At 42.7% G+C, this 25,168-nt stretch overlaps 1 protein-coding gene across 3 annotated transcripts in view; it reads right to left on the reverse strand.

Moving 5' to 3' along the window:
- Nucleotides 1–25,168, reverse strand: part of STAT6 (signal transducer and activator of transcription 6) — a 230,140-nt gene that overhangs the window by 95,606 nt on the left and 109,366 nt on the right. For all 3 annotated transcript variants that reach the window (XM_063427273.1, XM_063427268.1, XM_063427260.1), the window contains 5 exons: nt 12,236–12,384; nt 11,707–11,835; nt 10,212–10,400; nt 5,120–5,207; nt 3,412–3,534 (listed from right to left, as the gene is read on the reverse strand). In XM_063427273.1, the coding sequence (XP_063283343.1) occupies nt 3,412–3,534; nt 5,120–5,207; nt 10,212–10,400; nt 11,707–11,835; nt 12,236–12,384 (678 nt within the window). The remainder of the gene's footprint in view (nt 1–3,411; nt 3,535–5,119; nt 5,208–10,211; nt 10,401–11,706; nt 11,836–12,235; nt 12,385–25,168) is intronic.

The raw sequence follows: 25,168 nt of genomic DNA on the forward strand, positions 1-25,168 counted from the left end.
CAGTGTGTACGAGTTCACTATGTGGTCGTGTGCCAGGACTTTACAAACAAATCTATGATACGAAAATGCCTAGTTCATTGCCAAGCTTAAGAGAAATCGAGAGTAACATATCCAACTACAAATATATTTTTTGAGCATGGTAAGTGAAAGACTAATGGCAATATAAAAGTCCCAGACAGTTAAACACCAAACAGAACAAAGCGGCATTTCCTTGAATGTTTTAACTTTGTCTATACACATTAAATAGCTGTTAGCCAGAAGAGTTGCAGTTGTGGAAAATGTAGCTGCACTGTAGTGGAATTCAAAACACAACATTACTCATTTTGGTTGGTATGGTGTGAATATACAGTGCCTTGCAAAAGTATTCACCCCCCCCCCCCCTTGACTATTTACCTATTTTGTTACATTACAGCCTTAAGTTCAATGTTTTATTAATCTGAATTTTATGTGATGGATCAGAACACAATAGTCTAAGTTGGTGAAGTGAAATGAGAAAAATATATACATAAAACTATTTTTGAGAAATAGAAAACAAAAAATTGGCATGTGCGTATGTATTCACCCCCTTTGTTATGAAGCCCATAGAAAGCTCTGGTGCAACCAATTACCTTCAGAAGTAACATACTTAGTGAAATGTTGTCCACCTGTGTGCAATCTAAGTGTCACATGATCTGTAATTACATATATACACCTTTTTTGAAAGGCCCCAGAGGCTGCAACACCTAAGCAAGAGGCATCACTAACCAAACACTGCCATGAAGACCAAGGAACTCTCCAAACAAGTAAGGGACAATGTTGTTAAGAAGTACAAGTCAGGGTTAGGTTATAAAAAAATATCCAAATCTTTGATGATCCCCAGTATCATCAAATCTATCATAACCACATGGAAAGAACGAGGCACAACAGCAAACCTGCCAAGAGGCAGCCGCCCACCAAAACTCACAGACCGGGCAAGGAGAGCATAAATTAGAGAGGCAGCACAGAGACCTAAGGTAACCCTGGAGGAGCTGCAGAGTTCCACAGTAGAGACTGGAGTATCTGTACATAGGACGACAATAAGCCGTACGCTCCATAAAGTTGGGCTTTATGGCAGAGCGGCCAGAAGAAAGCCATTACTTTCAGCAAAAAACAAAATGGCATGTTTTGAGTTTGCGAAAAAGGCATGTGGGAGACTCCCAAAATGTATGGAGGAAGGTGCTCTGGTCTGATGAGACTAAAATTGAACTTTTCAGCCATCAAAGAAAATGCTATGTCTGGCGCAAGCCCAACACATCACATCACCAAAAGAATACCATTCCCACAGTGAAACATGGTGCTTTTCAGCAGCCGGGACTGGGAAACGGGTCAGAGTTGAGGGAAAGATGAATGCTGCTAAATACAGGGATATTCTTAAGCAAAACCTGTACCACTGTGCGTGATTTGAGGCTAGGACGGAGGTTCACCTTCCAGCACGACAATGACCCAAAACACACTGCTAAAGCAACACTTGAGTGGTTTAAGGGGAAACATGTAAATGTGTTGGAATGGCCTAGTCAAAGCCCAGACCTCAATCCAATAGAAAATCTGTGGTCAGACTTAAAGATTGCTGTTCACAAGCGCAACCCATCCAACATGAAGGAGCTGGAGCAGTTTTGCAAGGAAGAATGGGCAAAAATTGCATAGGTAAGATGTAGCAAGCTCATAGAGACTTATCCAAAGCGACTTGTGATTGCCGCAAAAGGTGGCTCTACAAAGTATTGACTTTAGGGGGTAATTAGTTATGCACATTGACCTTTTCTGTTATATTGTCCTATTTGTTGTTTGCTTCACAATAAAATACAAATAAAAGTTGTGGGCATGTTCTGTAAATTAAATTATGCAAATCCTCAAACAATCCATGTTAAGGCCAGGTTGTGAGGCAACAAAATACGAAAAATGCCAAGGGGGTGAATACTTTTGCAAGGCACTGTATGTGGCATCAACCCCCAGTTTTTTTTCTACAACTTGACATCTTCTGATACAAACCATGGTTAGTGTACCCAAGACTTTAATGGGGTGGTGGTGGTCATGGTGCATAGATTGCCCTAGTACATTTAAAAAATCACACATTTAACTAGAAAATACAGAGTCCTGATTGTTTTGTTTTAACTATAATACAAACATGTTTAAGTTTTAAAGAAATTTCTAGTGGTACGGTTCAATATTAATCTTGATACATTAAATATAGGCATCGCTCTTAATGTTCAAAATTTTTTGCTCTACAGTCCATGTGTAACCCAGTTACCATTAGTAGATGGAACTAACCCAGTGCTAGAAAGAAGGTTTCAGGCTCCTTACAAAAACTACTGATTGACTGTCTTTTAAGAACCAGCCATTTCTCAATACCAGTTTTTTTAGGTGTTGATCAATGCTACGTAGAATCAGCACTTTGCTCTATCCCTGAACAGATGCAATTCTGGTTTGGTAGAAATATGACTGCCATTATGAACTAAGTACCCAAATAATCCCACCCTCTCATCTGCCACCAAGAAAAAGAGGAAGTTCACATTATTTTTATCTGTCCAAATTTAGACAGCAATCAGGGAGGGCTGGCAATATTTAGTTTGGAACACAAGTACAAATTAATGGACTTTTTCTTTGCGCATAAAACTCAAAAAATCTGTGTGGATGGTGCTACTCACGTGGAGCATTCAATATGTATAGATTTGATAGATAGAGGCCGCTGGAGATGCAATGTGTGCCATTGGTGTAGCCTCCATCAGTATGACCTGCACAGTATGTAGGAACATTCACATAGAGACACAGGCACTCTGTTCCACTGACTCCATTATTGGTGCACTATAAATGCCATGATCTCCGTCTCATCTCGCCCTGTGGTCACTAGTAAACACCTCAAGAGACATCATAACTGTTAATCATAGCCTGGTCAATCTAGATACTACCGCAGTCTACCAGGAAATATTCCAGTCGGCCAGTCCAGACCCGAAGAGGAACAGGTCACCAGTCCATGAACAAACCTACACAGTGCCAGGCTAGCAAAGGCCCGGCACAGTTCCTGTTTTCTGCCTAACTCCTGCAATACTCTGCTAGCCTGCCAGCCCTTCCATACATGTTACCCAGGGGGACAATTGCCCACTGCCCTCTTTGTTAGCAATAATATGCTGGTACTGGGGAAGGGTCAGATATATCAATCAGTTAGGAAGATCTGCATGCCATTTAAACTGTGATTATGGAAGTTTTCGTTGGAATTCCACCAGACAACGCTTGTAATTATTCTATATAGACCGTGAGGCCAACTGTAAAAAGCTGTGTGTTTCTATAAAGACTCTTACTGATATCATGCCCAGATAAATAACAACGGGGCAGAATCTATAACTTTTAGTATGTTTATGGTGGCTTTAATTTTATTAAAAACATGTAACAGGTTCTTACTTGAAGATGGAATGTCATGTTAGCAGAATTCAGGTTTATTTCAGCTACAAAGAGGATAGCACACTTCTCTTCTGTAACAGACTCTGATCCTTTCCTCTCACAACGTTTGATCTTCTTCAGCAACTAAGTCAAATCAGGCAAATAATTGTTAAATGGTTTAAGCAAGAACATTATTGTAAAGATTGCAGATACAAAATAGCTTTACACAATAGTTAAGAAACATTTGTACATTTTACACAAATGAATTGTTCTCCACAGAACAGGGAAATCCCATGAGCCATGTATTACTTTATTTAGACAGATGATGATTTGAAGTTGTGAGAGATGACGTTGTAAACTTTCTAACAATGCAAAATATATAACCTGATCAGCAGGAAACCAAGTCGTTCCTGTTTGGCAAACAATTTCAAAATACTTCATAAAAAAGCAGTGGATTGCCTGGGCAAGTTGAATCCAACCTGAAGAATGATTTCATGTAAAACTTAAAATGAACACTCTAATGTTAGCAATACAAATATGTGTGTTCCTAAAGTTAGTGTGTTGTACTCTCAAGCGAAAATATTGAGCCCCTTCAGAAGTCATAAAATAAAGTGTTCTATTTACCTTATATCTCCCTGGCATGCTGATCCTGATCCGCACACTGCTCCTCTGGATGATATCATCAATACTGATAACCTAAGCCAATCCAATACTTTCCCATAGAAAAGCATTGGGGGCTCAGGTGCTTGCGTTGCAATAGCATTGGAGAGTGTATGCGCACACTTTGCAAAACAGCAACCAGGTTCCTCAAGTGGCTGTCAGAGTGACAACCAATAAGTTATAGGAAGCAATTTACACACTGCCTTTTTCAAAAAGGGCAGTATTTACACTACTGAGACTGCCCATGGACCACCACATCCTTTTAGTAGTATTGTAGTATGCACACCAAGAAACTCTGAAGGATGTTTACAACTACTGCTGCACTGTGCCATGGACTTTCTAGTACTAATGATACTAATTGCATGGTACCAAGAGTGTATAACCTACTTCTAAATAATCTGCTTGTTTCATTTAGATAAACTATACTGATCCCTTTCTGGTGACACAGTCCTACAGTCACTGTTAAACTCAATGCGGTATTATCAACATTCCTTTTTAAGATCGTCACTTTTCTCATCATATTTAGTATGCAAAATAAATATATATTGATGCACAGTGCTATGCTGTAAAGCTGACTATTATTATTCTGATTATACTTAGTATGTAATAGAAATATATATATTGATACAGTGTTATACTGTACAGCTGGCTTTATTATTAACCCCTAATGCACTTCAGCAAGCCGACTTACTTTAGAGGATGGGATGATCTTTTAATTCTACACTATCAATGCACACAAGTGGGAAGTCATAAAGGTTTCGATAATGAACCAAAACATGGTATTGGAGGCAACATACCATTATGGAAATAGACAGGAAATTGAGATACCACTATAGTGAGAAAGTAGTGGCAGTTCAAACCTAAAACCGTCATATTAATTTTAAAGTCTAATTGGATAGGAATGTTTTGGGTGGGGGGAGATGATTTGCAAGTCAATATTTTGCAACATTTTTAAAAGGAAGTAAATTCAAACTTCATGTAGTCTACATGCTCTACACATTTATATTGTAGCTAGTGTGTACATAAAATACGAGTTACTGTCAAGCTATACCATCTCTTTTCCACATACCATGTTTTTGAAAATTGCTCCACATGTTCTCGTTGTTGGAGTGATCTCCAATGTGGATTTTCCATTCTCAATGTCTCCAGCACCTTCACTGGAAGCAGAAGGATTTTTTATATTAATGCAGAACAAACATTTAGATAGAATATATTTAATATAAAATTAATTCACATTAGATGGAGATCTTATGATGGACTAGATGTAACGGACCATGAAATATGGTTTCATTCGATTAGCTTAGTGATAAGCATTATAAGAAGATTTACTGTGAGCAATGGCTTCTATTAACAAGAAGAGATATGATTTAAATCATTTTGAACATTTGGGTTTAATTATAAGAAAACAAACAAAATCGCACCAATCCGCTCTATTTCCGTGGAAGCATTTTTGAGCGGTTCGTTAACTATAAATAAGAGTTTCTACTCCATCATAGGCATTTCCTGAAATTCCTCTGTCAGCTCTCCATATATATTTATATTAAACATTATCTAGTTACGATTTGCCACCTGTTATATAAGTTTTAATATATATAGCAAAACGAAAATAGAAACATATACTCAAACCAGATGTATTTATGCTTTGTAGGTGGTCACAATTTGAAAGAGAATTTATTCCCAAGGCTATAAAACTTTCCAGCTTCCAAACTATTTATTAATGTATCTATTTAGCAGGTAAGATTATATGACCATACACACTTACACATTTAAGGGGTTACTCCAAGCACCATGGCCAGTTCAGTGATTTGAAGTGGTATGGTGCCTGGAGTCACTTTGAAACGTTGCACATACATTCTGTGGAGTCTGACCCCAGCTTACACAGCATGCTGGTGCCAAAGAGTGTCTCTGGATTATCTGAGGAGGTTAAGGTGAATGTTTCTTCGCCTTGTGTGACGGCCATGGAGCCCTCCGCATTCCAGCGGTATTTGACAGAGCAGTCCCGTAGCTTCCTAGCCACTGGAGCCAGCTGTCTACTCTCTGCCAGGACGGAGAATGGGAGATCGCTGTAGATAGAGAGGTAATGGCCCTCAAAACGCACTTGACCCATAGTCCTGGATTTATTCATGACCGCGGTCTTCACTGCAGTGTCTCTGGTTGTCACAATGACATCTCTCGGTGCGTCTGCTGGTGCCGCTGCAGATTTGCGTACTCGGAAAGCAGCCAGGATACATGGGGCGTCTGTGGCGCTGTGAACACCCATTGAGGCAAACAGCTTTCGGACATATTGCAGTGTGTGTCCCCCCCCCTCAGCCTGTTCAGGTAGGCCTCTCAGGCACACATTCCAACGCTTGTGTCTGGACTCCAGTGTGAGCACCATTTTGTGCAGTTGCTTGACTTGTGAGGTGAGCCCCTCCACACTTTGCATGTCTAGGGCTTGTTCTCTGTTCTCCACCGCTGACACCCTCAGCTGCAGGGCCTTGATGTCAGCTTGTGTTCCCTGGAGGTCTGACTTCCACATTTTTCTCAGATCTACCAGTAGTTTTTTTATGTCTCCTTTTGTGGAAGGGGATGAGTCTTCATCTGAGTCAGTTCGCTGGTATACTCCAGCTGGGTGAGATGAGACGCTGGATTCCTCCTCTTCAGGGGAGTCATCAGAGGCCTCCTTCTCACTGTATTGCTCAGCTGCCGCCCTTGCGGGTGTTGGTGGAGGTGCCCTCCCAAAGGATAGCCTTATGTCCTGTGATGCAGGCCTCTCCGTCTGGAGCTGCCTTTTATGCTTGCGCTCCATATCGTCTGTGGGATGGTAATGGTCCCGGATCACCCTCTCTGGCACGGGGGGGGGGAAGGTCTCTGGTGGAGTCTACGGTGGACGTTGAGTCTCCAAATACCTTAGCAGTGGGAGCGGCCGCCTCCCGTCTGCCCGCGTGTGGTAGGCCGCGACTCGTGCTGCAGCCACAAGTGCCAGAGTCAGCACTTCTGTTGCCGCTATAGGTGCTCTCCAGGTGACTCCCCAGCCTCAGGTGGGTTGACTAATGGCAAAATAGCTCGGTCCGAGCGACATGTACCCCGTAATTGTCTCGGTTTAGCCGGAGCTCTGGCGAGGTGCGTCCGCTCAGCTCCGCTGTTAGGCTCCGCCCCCCATTTTACCTTATTTTAATTATACTGGTTTGCTTAAATAAAATGTATTTTTTACTTTTTATTATACATTATTTTGGTTCCTGGCTACTCAACTTCATGAACGTCATGAACTTCATACGTCATTTGTATAACTACAAAACTCTGGAGCTAAAAACGGACACTTTCTTCACGAACACCGCTGAAGCCGCCGACCTCTCTTCTCCTACCTCATTCATCCATACGAACGCTGAGCCGTTCGGGAGATTAACAGACGAATAGAGAGCTACCCCAGATAGCTATTCATCCCATGGAGCCCATTCGTATAAGTTTTAGTATTATGTATTTTTATGTCTTTTTATTAGTGTGTATAAAATGGAGTTTGGCCTCTATCCTCTGAGATAATTAAGTTACATCCCAATTATCTCCAGGATAGAGAGAAGGGTTTACAATGTACTTGTGGGAGTGGTTATGCCTGTACTGTCCTGATTGGTCACTGTAATATTATTTCCTAGTTTTCCACCAGGTCCCCTAGGGAAGTGTCCACCTGGTGGAAGACCTGCATAAATACCGGGCAGATAGCCCCATTAAACCAGATCACCTGCTGACCCTCAATACAGAGCCTCGTCTCGTACTTGGGGGGGTTAATTGTATGGTTTTACTGTTTGGCTGTTTGAGAGTGTAAACCTTTCATATGGTTTTTCCTATTCGGCTGTTTGGAGCATTCGTATGGTTTGGAGTATTCGTATGGATATCCTGTTCGGCGGAATGGTGTATTTGGTAGCTGCCTTTATATCTGGTAAAGGGAATATCTCCTAAACGGCTATTAACCCCTTTTATGCTTGGGGTGCCGTTACAGAGTCAACTTATAGGATCAGAAAATTGTGAACTTTTCCAATAACCATCTCAGCTATTCTATATTACGTAATTTGCTGCAATATAATGGTGTTTTATTTGTGTATTATATAGTATATATATCTACCATTGTATCAGAAGGTTATATAGTTGTCATTGTATCAGGAAGTAACTATAATCACCATGTGCACCATAACCTTGCTTATTTTCTTATTATGTACAGCTGTGCTCAAAGGTTTGCATACCCTTGGAGAATTTGTTATATTTGTACATTTAAAAAAAAAAAAAAACAATAAAAAGTTGTCTATGAGGCCTCTAATTCTTGCAGGTGGTATAGCTGCCCATTCATCTTGGCAAAATGGTAATGCAATGTACTTGGTTGTCTTGCATGAACTGCACGTTTGAGATCTCCCCAGAGTGTTTTGATGATATTAAGGTCAGGAGACTGTGATGGCCACTCCAGAACCTTCAACTTATTCTGCTGTAACCACTGGAGGGTCAACTTGGCCTTGTGCCTAGGGTCATTGTCATGCTGGAAAGTCCAAGAGCGTCCTATGCGCAGCCTCCATGCAGAAGAATACAAATTGTCTTTCAGTATTCTCTGATAACATGCTGCATTCATCTTGCCATCAATTTTCACAAGTTTCCTCGTGCCTTTAGAGTCCCCCCCCCCAAACATCAGTGAACCACCACCATGCTTCACAGTGGGGATGATATTCTTTTCACTGTAGGCCTTGTTGATCCGTCTCAAACATAGCACTTATGGTTGTGACCATAAACTTCTATTTTGGTTTAGTCACTCCAAATGATAGTGTTCCAAAAGCTGTGATGCATGTCTAGGTGTTCTCAGGCATATTGTAATCAGACTTTTTTGTGGCATTGGAGCAGTAAAGCTTTCTTTCTGGCAACTCGACGATGCAGCTCATTTTTGTTCAAGTATTGTTGTACTGTCCTCCTTGAAACACCAACATTGTCTACATTTGAAAATGTTATGCCATGATGGGGTTATTCCACATTCTTGGGCTACCATATGGTCTCAAAAGTAACACAGACCCAGCAAACCAATCTGGCAAACTGAATTGGGCATGCCCTATATTGACCCTGTAACTTTCAAAAACACCTGTAGATTGGGGGTATTGTTATACTCGGGAGACTTCGCTGAACACAAATATGAGTGTTATAGATCAGTAAAACTTATCACGACGATAAAATCACCAGTAAAAGTGCAGTTTTTGTGTAAAAAAAAAATGCAAAAAACTAATAAAAATGCTAACTTTGGCCAGCGTTTGTGGCTAAGTGGCAGTCTCAAATGCAACATAGGCCCAGCAAACCAATCTGGCAAATTTTAATGTGCAGATATGGAAAAGGGGAAAGCCCTACATTTGACCCCTGTAAGTTTGCAGAAACCCATAAAGCCTGTACATTGGGGGCACTGTTGTACTTGGGAGATATTGCTAAAAACATACTGGGGTGCTCTTTGTCAGTTACACATAACAGGAACTGAAAATCCATGCCTAAAATACAATGTGAGAGAAAAGTAACACAAAAAAATGACTAGCCAAAAGTTGGACAAAGACTGCTGGTAGAATTAGTGCATGAAAAGTGTTAAAATACCACCATTTGAAATACCCTATATGTCTACTTTTCAAAAATATATGGTTTGATGGGGGTAAATTACATTGGCCGGCTTCACAAATGTCCCAAATAGGACATTGGTGCATGATGACCAGCTGTGAAAATTCCAAGTTGGAAAACTGGAATGTGCACCCTTCTAATAAGGTATTTTAGCCGTCAGGCAACCCAACACATCTGTACATGGGTGGTATCACTGTACTCAGGAGATGTTGCTGAACACATATTGGGTTGTTCTTTGGCAATAACCCTTAAAGTTCTCAATACATGTATTTTTAAATTGCTATGTGTGTCAAAGAAATCACAAATTATTAGAATTTTTTTTTAAATTTGGCATAGACTGGTGGTAAAATGGTTGCCTGAAAAGAGTCAAAATACCCTAAGTTTAATACCTTATGTTGTCTTCTTTTAAAAATATATATACATGTGAAGGGTTATTCAGGGATTCATGACAGATATTAGTGTTAATTCAGAAAAAAAAAATGATTTGGAAATAGCAAAGTGCTACTTGTACTTATTGCCCTATAACTTTCCAACTTTCTTGTTCATTCTTTACTTACTTCCAGGACTCGCTTACAGGTGCCTTTGACAGATCCTGTGCCTTTCTTTCTGTGATAATGGTTGCCCTGACGACTGGCATTTTCGAAACACCACCCAAAAGGCGGAATCCCAGCAAGAAGTTCACACTGGCTTGAAACTTTGTCTGTGTCTTCAGAACTTGAGGAGGTTGTTTGTCAACAAGAAGGGAGCTATAAACAAGATAAAGACATAAGTATCTGTGTTGCCTTTGTAAGAAGAATCTGCAACTGCAGAAGATAAACCACTGATAAAATATGGCTGCTTTACAAACACATTAATCAAGTAAAACACTGCAAGTAAGACATGTTATAATAAGAATGTCTGTATTAAAAGAACTATTGTTAACCTGCCAATATTTGCTAAAAAAACTAAAATAAAAAAAAATGAAAAAAAAATAAACATGTTTCTGACATTTCCTTAATACATGAAAATAAGAAAATAAATTGTGGGTTTTTTTGTACGTTTTTTTTTTTTACGTTTAGATAGAGTTGCTTTGTGCAACGGCAAAAAATGTGCAATATGTTCCCATAATGTTTATTATTAAATCATTATAGTTTTCCCTGTAGCACAAAGATAGTATTGAAAGTCAGCATATGCACAACAAATAGATACAGCACACATTTTAAATTCACGATGCTGCACTTTTTGGACAAGCCAAACATCTCAATCAAATTGATACAAAAGGCCGAAGACCTTAGTCAAATCAAAGTTAGTTTATAGTTACATTCTAAAGACCATTCTCAAGCTAAATGCCTGATCATTTGTATGCAAGTATCGAACTGAATTACTGCTATAAATTGCATTCCACCCTCATTGTTAAATCAGTTAGCCTCTATTGCCATTCAAACACAAGCTCATATCTTTATGTGTCTACATATACTATAACCTCTACTATAATGTCTATCAATGAATAATGTAGTTAAAGGAACACTATAGTCCATGTCAACTAAATGGTCTGTGTGCCATGTGCCCCCACATTGTAAACCTGCAGTTGAAAATATTACAATTTTGCAGAAACGTTTTGCAATGTTTACAATGCAGGCTACCATGAAATATGGTAAAACTCTGCTATTTCAGTTAGCTGGTCTAAGAAAATCATCTGATTTGCCCTAAGTTTTACCACAATCTCATTCAAGGAGGAGTGATCAGCCACAAACAGAGCAGCACGAAGTGGGAAATAAGATCAGTTCATTCGGGGGTAGCCTGGTCACCTAAATGGTAACTAGAGCACTATAGCTTTAGGAATGCATATTTGTATTCCTAACAGTATAGTGTTCCTTTAAACATCCCCCACCAATATGATGCAGTTTGAAATGTAAAGTGCTAAGAACACCTGGAAGCACTATATAAATAAAAATCCATTGTTTTAATGAAAATATATGAAATGATACATATATGTAGACTATAGCCTTATTAATATACCATATAATAATATATCACTATATATTAGTTATTTACTACCATGGAAAATCATACCTTTTTACAAGACTGCCCAGTGATGTGTTTATTTGCTCTAGAAGTTCAGGAGGCACTTGTTCTCCGATCGAACTCATTTCCTTCACCATACGATCAAACTCAAAGTAAATGCCAAGAATTGTTTCCAACCTATAAATACACACAAGGTTGAAGAAAATAGAATCTTCATTAGATAAGGAAAAAAGGTGACCAGGAAGTCCTGTTAAGTAGTGTCCATAGAACCTTTATGTACCTTTACTACGTACAAGACTGTAAACCAGAAGAACTAAGGTAACAAGTGTAGAAATTGGACCTTTAAATCTTATCAGCACGGCATTGGTTCAAAACCCATGATTTTGTTTAAAAAGAACCACAGGACCGCAAAATTAAATACATTTAAATGTAAGACTTGGAAATGTGTTTTTTATTTCGCAAGAGTTTTCTATTTTCAACGTATCCTATCTAAATTTACATACGGTTTTAAATGAGTGCTTTTCTCAGATTAGAAAATTCATCCTTCTTAATTAGTTTTAAGGCATTTCTTCATTACCGTTCTTGGAGAGGATGCAAATTATCATCAAATGGAGCTCCATTCCCAGCCAGCTGTTGTTGTCTTTTCCAAATATTTAGTCTTTTTATGGTTTGGTTTTGAACGTTCACAAGCATTTCAAACGCCTCTCTCACCAACATCATCCATTGCTGAAATTAAAATATGACTGTCTCAATAGAATGTAAAATGCAGTCTTAACCTTTAAGGAAGAATATTAGGTTCACCAAAGCTGAATAATTTTCCAACATACCAAATAGAACAATTCTTAATTTATTGTGATTACAATAAAAAGTAAAAGCAAATCAGAAAAAACCTGCAATAGTAAAACATAGTCAGACATTCTGCCCCTGTGAGTATAATTTATTTATTATTATTTTTAACACACATACAGATAATGCATTAAAATATGAAAAAAAAAAAAAATCTAAAAAATAAAGGTAGTCGATTTTAATGTCCCTACAGCTGCTACTTAATAGCCACAGGCAAACACCGCCAACGATGTACTCTGTCCAGACCAAGAAGTAGTTTCTCTATTCTAATTCTTTTCGGTCTGAACTCATCCCATAAATTCCTTTACAGGAGGGGTGTAGAAGATAAGTAATGTATCCCCTCGTAGCAGTTCTACTAATAGATTGAAAAGTGTCTGGTGGGCGGGTCCTGACCGCCAACCTGAACGGTCGCACACAACAACAGCTCCTGCATCCCTCAAACTTTAAGCCTACAAAAGCAGAGCTTACACCTGATTAACGACCAGCAGCTACGGTCCGAGGCACAAGGGAGCACTGGCTTAGAGGAGAGGCTTGCAATTCTTGTTTTAGTCCCTCAAAACGATAAATGTCATCCCTACAGGATGAACCCTACTCAGGTGGTGAGTTGGGTGGACGGCCGCTGCCCCGCTATCCCGCCCGACGGTATCGTGCTGGTCTTCCACGGATGTGCAAACAGGGCCCCATTCCCCCTCCCCCCCTGGGCCGGTGGGGATGATCCTGGCCCACACACTGTAGCCCTTGCCGCACCAGTGATCCCACTACTCAGACCACGAGGCCCCACTAAAATGGCAGCAAACGCAAATCCACCAGCTCGTAATGGGAACCACGCCATCTTTCCTCCCTCGCTGGTTCAGGCCCTTACGCACGCAAGACAGAAGCCACATACCTGCATGAGGCAGCCTGGCAGGAGGGATCTCCGCGACACACCACTCCAATGCTTGCCGGATCAAAGCTGCCACGATGCACGGGCTCACATAAGGGCGAGGTACGCGAGGAGACAGCCGACTGACAGGCACGGTACGGAACATCACCGAGCGACTCACGAACACAGGCTTACCCAAGCGGTTGGCTCACCCTACCATGGATCTAGACCGTAGTGCCTTCCGTGACTGAGCTACAGCTCCTGCAGACCGCCACACATTGAACAACCCATGGACAGCCTCTATCTATCCCCAGGCCAGGGCATATGTTGACGTTGGACTGTTTGACCATGCCACCCTTATTCCGACATCTACATGCCTAATAACACACAAAGTATTTTATGTTTCCTTATTTTTGTGTTTCAAATCATAGTTTAAGACCTCTCTTTGATTTTCATACTGATTCCAACAATGTTGTCGCTAGAAGTCCTGTGTTAACACATATAATGCAGCTATGATTAAGGGTGTAAAGCCTTGGGGGTTAACTGCGCTAGCCATTCAGTGTGGCCAGATTTCTCGCCTACCTACCTAATCTATTTAACAAGAAATTCTCATGTCTGCTGTATCCTACGATTGAATCATCAGTCTTGTTTTCCATGCAGACTTGTATGTCCCAGCATTCAATATCCCCTTAAGGACCAAGCTTCTGGAATAAAAGGGAATCATGACATGTCACACATGTCATGTGTCCTTAAGGGGATATACTGCATTAGTGTACAGCTAAGCAACCTTAACTCAGTCACATGCTACACTACATTGCAGTAACTATTCATCAATGTTAAGCCTGTTATATTGTTTGTATTTAAAAAACAAATGTGCATGCACTCATGCCACTGCTCAATCTATATGAATATATATGTACGCTGTTGTGGCGTTTGGAAATGTCATGTACCTACCTGCACAAAAAAAAAAAAGTGTAACTGCCGAAAAATCTGATGTCAGCCATACCGGGGATGATACAAGTCTGCTAACGGTTCACAGTTTTATGAGTGGAGTGGTACAGTGTGAGTTCCGAATCAACAGACCGGATCTGCTTATCAATTTCTCGCTCATAGAGCCTTTTAGGGCTTCTTCCTCTGATGTCTGTGACAAAAAGGCAGGCTTATAGCAAATTAGGGTTACAAGCAGCTATATGCACATAGATAGGTACAGGGGACATTCTTGCATTATAACAACACTGATTACGTTGTTATGGTACTTGTAGTTTCTGTTGAGCAGATTTCCCCAAACTCCGGCCCTCCAGATGTTGCTGAAATACAACTCCCATGATTCTCAGCCTATCTATTTAATTCATAGAATCATGGGAGTTGTAGTTCAGAAACATCTGGAGGGCTGGAATTTGGGGAAGCCTGCTGTAGAGGAATCGAATGCATGGCACAGAGGGACAATTAGAATATGTCTGTAAAATCGGTTTAGGGTGCTGTAAATATTATAATACTAGCTTAAATCTGAGTATTTTAGTAACATTTTCCATATGTTATGTCGTTTTAGGGATTATAAAAAAAATTTGATGTATGATCCCTCCTAGATTGGGTTCCTTTGTCTCATCACTAAATGTTGGATGCACTATGGAAAAAAAAACAAAAAACACACTACTATATGTAACGGATCACCTGGCACCCCGACTGGGTACCTCCGTTGAAGGATGCTCCTAGCGTTTCCTGAGGACTTCAAACACTGCAGCAGACACCATAACCACCGTAGACGCCTCCAGAGAGCAAAACAGGAACCAGCGCTTACAAGAACTTAGCAGTGATTTATCAAGGAAATATGACAAGCATAGCAATCCCTTGTAGCTGATCCCCCCAATAAGAGACGGCACTCCAAATGGAGGGTAAAGTAGAACTCAGGTTTAATGACAGGTACTCTGCTTTTATGCAGTGCTCCCCTGCAAGGGAGACGCCCACATACAATTATACATTATCCAATCACACAATGGTTACATCCCACAGATTCCCTCCCCTTAGCCTGAGAGGTAACCCAATTATACGTACAGTTTAAACATACATTTTACCCAACTTTCATAACTCTAAAACCATACATCCAATATTAATAACAGTTACCGTATATACTCGAGTATAAGCCGAGTTTTTCAGCCCATTTTTTGGGCTGAAAAACCCCAACTCGGCTTATACTCGAGTCAAGGTCTGTATTATGGCAATTTTCATTGCCATAATACAGACCGGGGGAGAGGGGGGCTGGCAGAGCTGTAACTTACCTGTTCTGCAGCTCCTGTCAGCTCTCTCCTCCTCCGCGCCGTCCGTTCAGCACCTCGGTCAGCTCCCAGTGTAAGTCTCGCGAGAGCCGCGGCTCTCGCGAGACTTACAGTGTGAGCTGATAGAAGGAGCTGCACGGACGGCGCGGAGGAGGAGAGAGCTGACAGGAGCTGCAGAACAGTTAAGTTACAGCTCTGCCAGCCCCCCTCTCCCCCCCACTGAACTACCACTGGACCACCAGGGAAGGAGAGCCCCCCTCCCTGCCATGTATCAAGCAGGGAGGGGGGACGAAAAATAAATAAAAATAAAATAAAATAAGAAATAATAATAAAAAATAATAATAAAATAAAAAAAGGGGGGTATAAGGACCACTGTGGGAGGGGGGGGTATAAGGACCACTATGGGAGGGAGAGGGTGGGATAAGGACCACTATGGGAGGGAGGGGGGGTATAAGGACAGCTATGGGAGGGAGGGGGGGTATAAAGGACCGCTATGGGAGGGAGGGGGGGATAAGGACCACTATGGGAGGGAGGGGGGGATAAGGACCACTATGGGAGGGAGGGGGTGGGATAAGGACCACTATGGGAGGGAGGGGGGGTATAAGGACCGCTATGGGAGAGAGAGGGGGTATAAGGACCGCTATGGGAGGGAGGGGGGGATAAGGACCACTATGGGAGGGAGGGGGGGGATAAGGACCACTATGGGAGGGAGGGGGGGTATAAGGACCACTATGGGAGGGAGGGGGTGGGATAAGGACCACTATGGGAGGGAGGGGGGTATAAGGACCGCTATGGGAGGGAGGGGGGGTATAAGGACCGCTATGGGAGGGAGGGGGGGATAAGGACCACTATGGGAGGGAGGGGGGGGGATAAGGACCACTATGGGAGGGAGGGGGGGGGATAAAGACCACTATGGGAGGGAGGGGGGGTATAAGGACCGCTATGGGAGGGAGGGGGGATAAGGACCACTATGGGAGGGAGGGGGTGGGATAAGGACCACTATGGGAGGGAGGAGGTGGGATAAGGACCACTATGGGAGGGAGGGGGGGGAGAAAAGGAACACTATGGGAGGGAGGGGGGGATAAGGACCACTAGGGGAGGGGAGGGGGAAGTAAGGACCACTAGGGGAGGGGAGGGGGAAGTAAGGACCACTAGGGGAGGGGAGGGTAAGGACCACTAGGGGAGGGGTGAGTCAGGACCACTGGGGGAGGGGGGTGAAGGAACACGGGGGTGGGGAGGTAAGGACCACTGAGGGAGGAGGAGGGGAGGTCAGGACATATGGGGGGGGGGCAAATATCCTTGCACCGGCCCTGCACACACTGCATTCATACACACACACTGCACTCATACACACACACACTGCATTCATACACACACACACTGCACTCATACACACACTGCACTCATACACACGCTGCACTCATACACACGCTGCACTCATACACACACACTGCATTCTTTATACACACACTGTAAATAAATATTCAATTAATATATTTTTTTTAGGATCTAATTTTATTTAGAAATTTACCAGTAGCTGCTGCATTTCCCACCCTAGTCTTATACTCGAGTCAATAAGTTTTCCCAGTTTTTTGGGGAAAAATTAGGGGCCTCGGCTTATATTCGGGTCGGCTTATACTCGAGTATATACGGTACATATTATTAATCAGCACATTCCAAATACAAACATACCCAAAAATCATACGAATCCGTCCAGCCGGTCGGGAGATATGTATAAGTCACTTTTGACCGACCGCAGGCACATTTTCATGTCGGTCTATTTTACACCATGAAAACGACTAAGTCCCATTCGAACGAGCGTTCGAATCTTCGAACGGGACTTAGTCTCCAGCCGCAGTGTTGAAGAAGGTACGGGTCAGCGGTGTTCGTGCATTTGGGTAGCCGCAAACAGTTCCATAGATTTGGCTGCACACACCGCTTACCACGTTCGCATAAGTTAAAATGGCCGCCACCACGTGTTTGTTTGTCGAATGGCGGCCACTTCGACGACTTCGGTACTTCGACGACTTCGGCACTTCGACTGCATTCGAAGTGCCAGTTTAAAAGTTGTAACACTGCTCCCAAGTATTTAAAGGGCCAGGAACAGCATACAAAAATCCATTGTGCCCAAATACCCTTCTTAAAGGGTTAATACACCCCAGGGCCATAGTCGCAGGGCAGGAGGCTAGCAACCAAGCTTCTCCAGTTCACAGTGGCGAGGTTGGTTCCGCCACACTATATATTTTAGTTTTAAGGTTATAAGAAACAATCCAAGCTCAAGAAAATAAGAGTACCTATAGTTTAGAAAATATATTCAATATAAATTGAATAATATTTAATTATTTATTTATAAAATATTTTACCAGGAAAGATACATTGAGATCTCTCTCGTTTTCAAGTATGTCCTAGGTCCACAAAAAAAGAATCTAATCATTTTAATCTAAGAATTCGGTTTTACTACTTTGTAAAAATAGATCAGTGCAAATATGTTAATTTTGGCGTTTTTTTCTCATAGACTTTTCCCAAAATAGTTTGTTATCTGATGACTATTAAAATGTCATTTAGGTATCCAAACAACTCAAACAACGCAAATCTCAACTGAATACAATTATAGAGAGTCTGGAGAAGTCTTGAGTAATACAGTGAATATATTGATCATCAAATCTCCCCATTTATCTAACTGGATTTTCTTTACATTGTCCAATTTGTTTGGCACGCCACTTATAACTATGGGAACTCCTTTTCCATTTAAATGTTTCGTCAAAAGTTTACTCTATGACAAGTCAGATCTTTCCATCAATGCCAAATGTGTATTTAAAATGTAAGTTCAAATTAGCCTAACTGGAAACACGGCTGATGTGGAGAATTGCTTTCATTTTACTTACTTTGGCCTTAAACTTGAAATCAATATTGAATTCATTTTGAATTCCTGATCATTCTCACTTTAGTGAATAACTCTATAAGTGATTTTTAAAACCCTCTACTCAATTTATCTACAAGTGTTACTTTTGTCTGAGTTACCTAATAATTAACAATGATTAATGTAATTTAAATTAGAAGACACATATCAGAACTCTCTAGGCATCAAAACCACTACAGACCTCTAGATTTACCCATGAAGTTGAACTTTATGGGTAGATCTAGAGCAGGGGTGCCCAAATGGTAGATCCCAAGATGTTGTAAAAATACAACTCACATGGTGATTTGCACGTCTTTGCATGCCTTTAGTATAGCAAAGCATCATGGAAGATGTAGTTTTAAAACATCTGGGAATCTAACATTCGGGCACCCCTGATCTAGAGGTATGTAGTGGTTATGGTGCCTAGAATGCCCCTTAGAGTACGCAGAGGAGTTAGGCCACAAAATGAACCCCTAACCCATCCACATGAGAGATAAAAAGAGACATGTGCCAGATCGGTTGAAGTACATGCAATGGGAGTGAGGTGCATAAACAGTGGTGAAATATATACACCCATGAGTGTATAAAGTGAATGTTACAGTCATATATAACAAGACTTCAATACATATTTATATCTAATAAACTAGAGATAAAGGTAAGACATAAATAACTTAAAAACGTATATCACAAATGCAAAACTAAATAAAGCTAGCTTATATGAGGCATAAAAAGCTCCCCAAGCACACATTATCAAATTATATACCGGGTTTACTCTCTGAAAAGCACTTAAAATAAACAATTCCCAAGAGATAACAAAAACGTCCCAAGCAAACATTATTAAATTATATACTGGAATGCAGAGTTGTAAAATAAATTTATGGATCACATTTCACATGACATCTGAAGTCGAAGCAAAATAAGTCAAGTAAATTCACTTTGCTAATACATTACAGAGTTGCACTTAAAAGATCAAGGATGATGTTGATAAAGATGCAAGAATACATTACTTTTTGAGCGAAAGCTAGCAATTCCTACTGAACAGCCAGAAGCAATGCAGGGAGACAGAGACACTGGAGTTCCTTAAAGGGACATTCCAAACCACTAAAGTAGGTCAGCTTGCTTTGTTTTGCTTTTGTTTTTACAAAATGTGCAGATTTCAACAGAAATTGGCATGTTTATAATAAATTAATCTTGTTACACGGTCACTGGAGCTAAACTCAAGAGGCAGGCAATTGCCCAGTGTGAAAAATTAATGAAAAGGTATTCCAATTTGGAAGTGGATTGAAAAATGTACACTGCTTAAAAGAATACTAACAAACATGGATTTCTTTCACTATACCACTGAAAACACTATTTTGCCACCTCCAGCACTGCCATCAGAAATTTTGCTGCCCCTGACACAACTCAAAGTTTTGCCCCTTGGGCCTGCCCCTGAGTCCGCCCGCAGGGCCATCTTGAGTATGGATTGCAGTGACTGCAAGGATGTAGTGTGTGTGTACTGAATGTGGTGTGTCTATAGTGGATGTAGAATCAATGTAGTGGGTGCAGAGTGCATGTGTAAAGTGGATGCAGTGTGTGTATAGTGAATGCGTGTGTGTTTGTGTAGTGGATGTAGTGTGTGTAAAGTGTATGTGTGTATTAGATGCAGTGCTTATAGTGAAAGCAGAATGTGTAACCCATGGCAACGCTATGGCGGCCGCAGGGCTTTCAAGAGTTAGAGACAGAGGATCAGCTGGAAAGTTTGAGTGCGTTTGTCCTCCTCTGCAGAATGCAGGCAGACAGGGGCCCGCAGGTGATATTTGCTATATAGATATACATACATACATATATATATATGTGCACATAAGGAATGTGGGGCCCAGAGCAGTCCTGGCCCCCCAAGACCGCCGATGGCGACCCTCGTCACCACTTATAATGCAGTATGTAAAGTTACAGCAAGGCAACGCATATATTAAATAGGTGTCCAGTCACATACTGTTGAGACAATTACAACTTTCTCAAATGCATGGGTTTGTGAAGGATTATGATCTGTCATGCTTCAGGATCTTTCCCTACTTCTTGTTCCACCGTAATAGATATTACTGCATCCGAATAAGAACCAGGAACCTCTTCCAATATCATTCATTCTAAGCTTTATTTGGAAATACAGTAGATATAAAAACACAAGGTATGAAATCCAAATGAAGAATAAAAATAGAATAAAAATTACAGCCCAAACTGGGTCTTTCTCAACTTGTATAAAGTTCAAATCCATTCAGTCCCTATAATGAAACCCAATACGCCGTGCCAAGTTTGCATGCTTTCTCCTGTTTACTCATTCCTAGAAGCCTTCACTATTAGTGATGTACCAAACGGTTCGCTGGCGAATAGTTCCTGGCGAACATAGCGTGTTCGCGTTCGCCACGGACAGCGAACATATGCGATGTTCGGTCCACCTCTATTCGTCATCATTGAGTAAACTTTGACCCTGTACCTCACAGTCAGCAGACACATTCCAGACAATCATCAGCAGACCCTCCCTCCCAGACCCTCCCACCTCCTGGACAGCATCCATTTTAGATTCATTCTGAAGCTGCATTCTTAGTGAGATTGGGAAATTGGGAAATTGATAGCTAGGCTAGTGTATTCAGTGTCCACTACAGTCCTGAAGGACTCATCTGATCTCTGCTGTAAGGACAGCACCCCAAAAAGCCATTTTTAGGGCTAGAACATCAGTCTGCTTTTTTGTGTGTAATCTAATTGCAGTTGCCTGCCTGCCTGCCAGCGTGTGTGTCAGGCTCACAGCGTATACTATGCCCACTTGCCCAGTGCCACCACTCATATCTGGTGTCACAATAGCTTGCATTTAAAAAAACAAAACTTTTTTGACTGTAATATAATAGCAGTCAGTTTCCTTCACACGTGTGCGTTTCAGGGCCTGCCAGGGCACAGTGTCACACCAGTGCAACTCATATCTGGTGTAACAGTAGTGTACATTTAAAATAAAACTAGAAATTTGACTGTGAAATAATAGCAGCCAGTTTCCTTCACACGTGTGCATTTCAGGGCCTGCCAGGGCACATTGTCACACCAGTGCAACTCATATCTGGTGTAACAGTAGTGTACATTTAAAAAAAACCTAGAAATTTGACTGTGAAATAATAGCAGTCAGTTTCTTTCACGCATGTGCGTTTCAGGGCCTGCCAGGGCACAGTGTCACACCAGTGCAATTCATATCTGGTGTAACAGTAGTGTACATCTAAAAAAATAAATACAATTTTCACTGTAATCGATTGAATAGCAGTTAGTAGTCTGCAAGCGTGTGTGTCAGGCCTACAGCGTCTACTCTGCCAACTTCTGCCAGTGCACAGTGCCACTCATATCTGTTGTCACGGTAGCTTGCACGCATAGTACCACTAATCGAAAAACAAATGACAGGCAGAGGCAGGCCACCCAGCAGGGGCCGTCGTGGTCGTGGTGCTGTGATACCCTTTGGCCCTAGAATAATGCCCAGTGTTCAGAGGCCACGTACCCTGAACTCGAAAAGTTATGAGGACATAGTTGACTGGCTAACACAGGACACCCAATCTTCTACAGCTTCCGCTCGGAACCTTGACGCACCATCCTCCTCCAGCTTAGCTTCGGGCACCTCTCAAGTTACCACGCGCCCGCCTGCCGCCACCACCAAAACTAGCACCACAGCCACTTCACTTGATATGTCAGAGGAGTTATTTACACATCAGTTGGTAGAAATGAGTGATGCGCAAGCATTATTGCCAGAGGATTTAGATAAAAGGGATATGTCTCAGTCAGGCAGCATTACACACATGGACGTACGGTGTGATGATGATGATGTTGTAGCTGCTGCTGCTTCCTTTGCTGAGTTGTCAGATACAAGTGAAGCGGTTGATGATGACGATGCGTCCGTGGATGTCACGTGGGCGCCCGCTAGAAGAGAAGAAGAACAGGGGGAAAGTTCAGATGGGGAGACAGAGAGGAGGAGGAGACGAGTTGGAAGCAGGGGGAGGTCGTCGCAAGGAGCTAGTGGCACAGTCAGACAGCATACATCGGCACACGGGGTCAGCCAGAGAAGCACGCCAATCAACGCATGCTGTTGCCACCACCAGAATGCCGTCATTGCAGAGCTCAGCAGTCTGGCATTGTTTTTGTATGTCTGCCTCTGACAACAGCGATGCCATTTGCAACCTGTGCCAAAAGAAACTGAGTCGTGGGAAGTCCAACACCCACCTAGGTACAACTGCTTTGCGAAGGCACATGATCGCACATCACAAACACCTATGGGATCAACACATGAGTACAAGCAGCACACAAACTCAAAGCCGCCATCCTCCTCCTGGTCCAGCATCTTCAGCCACATCAACCACCGCTGTCCTCCTTGCCCCCTCTCAACCATCTACCACTCCGTCTCTCGCCTTGAGCAGTTCCTGCTCATCTGCCCACAGTTAGGTGTCTGTCAAGGACATGTTTGAGCATAAGAAGCCAATGTCACAAAGTCACCCCCTTGCCCAGCGTCTGACAGCTGGCTTGTCTGAACTCTTAGCCCGACAGCTTTTACCATACTAGCTGGTGGAGTCTGAGGCGTTCCAAAAATTTGTAGCTATTGGGACACCGCAGTGGAAGGTACCCGGCCGGAATTTCTTTGCACAAAAGGCAATCCCCAACCTGTACTCGATTGTGCAAAAGGAAGTAATGGCATGTCTGGCACACAGTGTTGGGGCAAGGGTCCATCTGACCACTGATACCTGGTCTGAAAAGCATGGTCAGGGCAGGTATATCACCTACACTGCGCATTGGGTAAACCTGCTGACGGCTGCCAAGCATGGAATGCGTGGTTCTACAGAGGAGTTGGTGACACCACCACGACTTGCAGGCAGGCCTGCTGCCACCTCCTCTACTCCTCCTACTCCATCCTCTTCCATAACCTCCTCGGCTGAGTCCTATTCTGCTGCTGCGTCTTGCTCCACATCAACGGCACCCCCCCAGTTCCCCAGGTACTATTCCACATCCTGGATACGGCAGTGTCACGCCGTCTTGGGGTTGACTTGCCTGAAAGCAGAGAGTCACACCGGACCAGCACTCCTGTCCGCCCTGAACGTACAGGTGGATCAGTGGCTGACTCCGCACCAACTGGAGATCGGCAAAGTGGTTTGTGACAACGGAAGAAATTTGTTGGCGGCATTGAATTTGGGCAAGTTGACAACTGTGCCGTGCATGGCACATGTGTGTAATCTGATCGTACAACGCTTTGTGCATAAGTACCCAGGCTTACAGGACGTCCTGAAGCAGGCCAGGAAGGTGTGTGACCATTTCAGGCGTTCCTACACGACCATGGCGCACTTTTCAGATAACCAGCGGCGAAAAAATATGCCAGTGAGGCGCTTGATTTGCGACAGCCCGACACGTTGGAATTTAACACTCCTAATGTTCGACCGCCTGCTCCAACAAGAAAAAGCCGTTAACGAGTATTTGTATGACCGGGGTGCTAGGACAGCCTCTGCGGAGCTGGGAATTTTTTTGCCACGTTACTGGACGCTCATGCGCAATGCCTGTAGGCTCATGCGTCCTTTTGAGGAGGTGACAAACCTAGTCAGTCGCACCTAAGGCACCATCAGCGACATCATACCATTTGTTTTCTTCCTGGAGCGTGCCCTGCGAAGGGTGCTGGATCAGGCCGTAGATGAGCGTGAAGAGAAAGAGTTGTGGTCACCATCACCACCAGAAACAGCCTTATCAGCATTGCTTGCTGGACCTGCGGCAATGCTGGAAAAGGATTGTGAGGAAGAGGAGTCAGAGGAGGAATGTGGCTTTGAGGAGGAGGAGGAAGACCAACCACAACAGGCATCCCAGGGTGCTCGTTGTCACCTATCTGGTACCTGTGGTGTTGTACGTGGCTGGGGGGAAGAACATACCTTCAGTGAGATCACTGAGGATGAGGAACGGGACATGAGTAGCTCGGCATCCAACCTTGTGGGGTCTTTCATGGGGTCTTTCATGCTGTCATGCCTGTTGAGGGACCCTTGTATAAATAAGCTGAAGGAGAATGACCTGTACTGGGTGTCCACGCTACTAGACCCCCGGTATAAGCAGAAAGTGCCTGAAATGTTACCAAATTACCGCAAGTCGGAAAGGATGCAGCAGTTCCAAAATCAATTAAAAAGTATGCTTTACACAGCGTATAAGGGTGATGTCACAGCACAACGGGAATCTAACAGGGGAAGAGGTGAAAGTAATCCTCCTCCCATGACCACGCCGGCAAGGACAGGGCGCTTTACAGACGTGTTGTTGATGGAGGACATGCAGAGCTTTTTAAGTCCTACGCATTGCCACAGCCCTTCGGGGTCCACCCTCAGAGAACGACTCGACCGACAGGCAGCAGACTACCTCGCCTTAACTGCAGATATCGACACTCTGAGGAGCGATAAACCCCTTGACTACTGGGTGTGCAGGCTTGACCTGTGGCCTGAGCTATCCCAATTTGCGATAGAACTTCTGGCCTGCCCCGCTTCAAGTGTCCTGTCAGAAAGGACCTTCAGTGCAGCAGGAGGTATTGTCACTGAGAAGAGAAGTCGTCTAGGTCAAAAAAGTCTAGATTACCTCACCTTTATTAAGATGAATGAGGGAGGGATCCCG

Source organism: Pelobates fuscus, chromosome 1 (assembly GCF_036172605.1).
Source record: "Pelobates fuscus isolate aPelFus1 chromosome 1, aPelFus1.pri, whole genome shotgun sequence".
NCBI classification, from domain to species: Eukaryota; Metazoa; Chordata; class Amphibia; order Anura; family Pelobatidae; genus Pelobates; species Pelobates fuscus.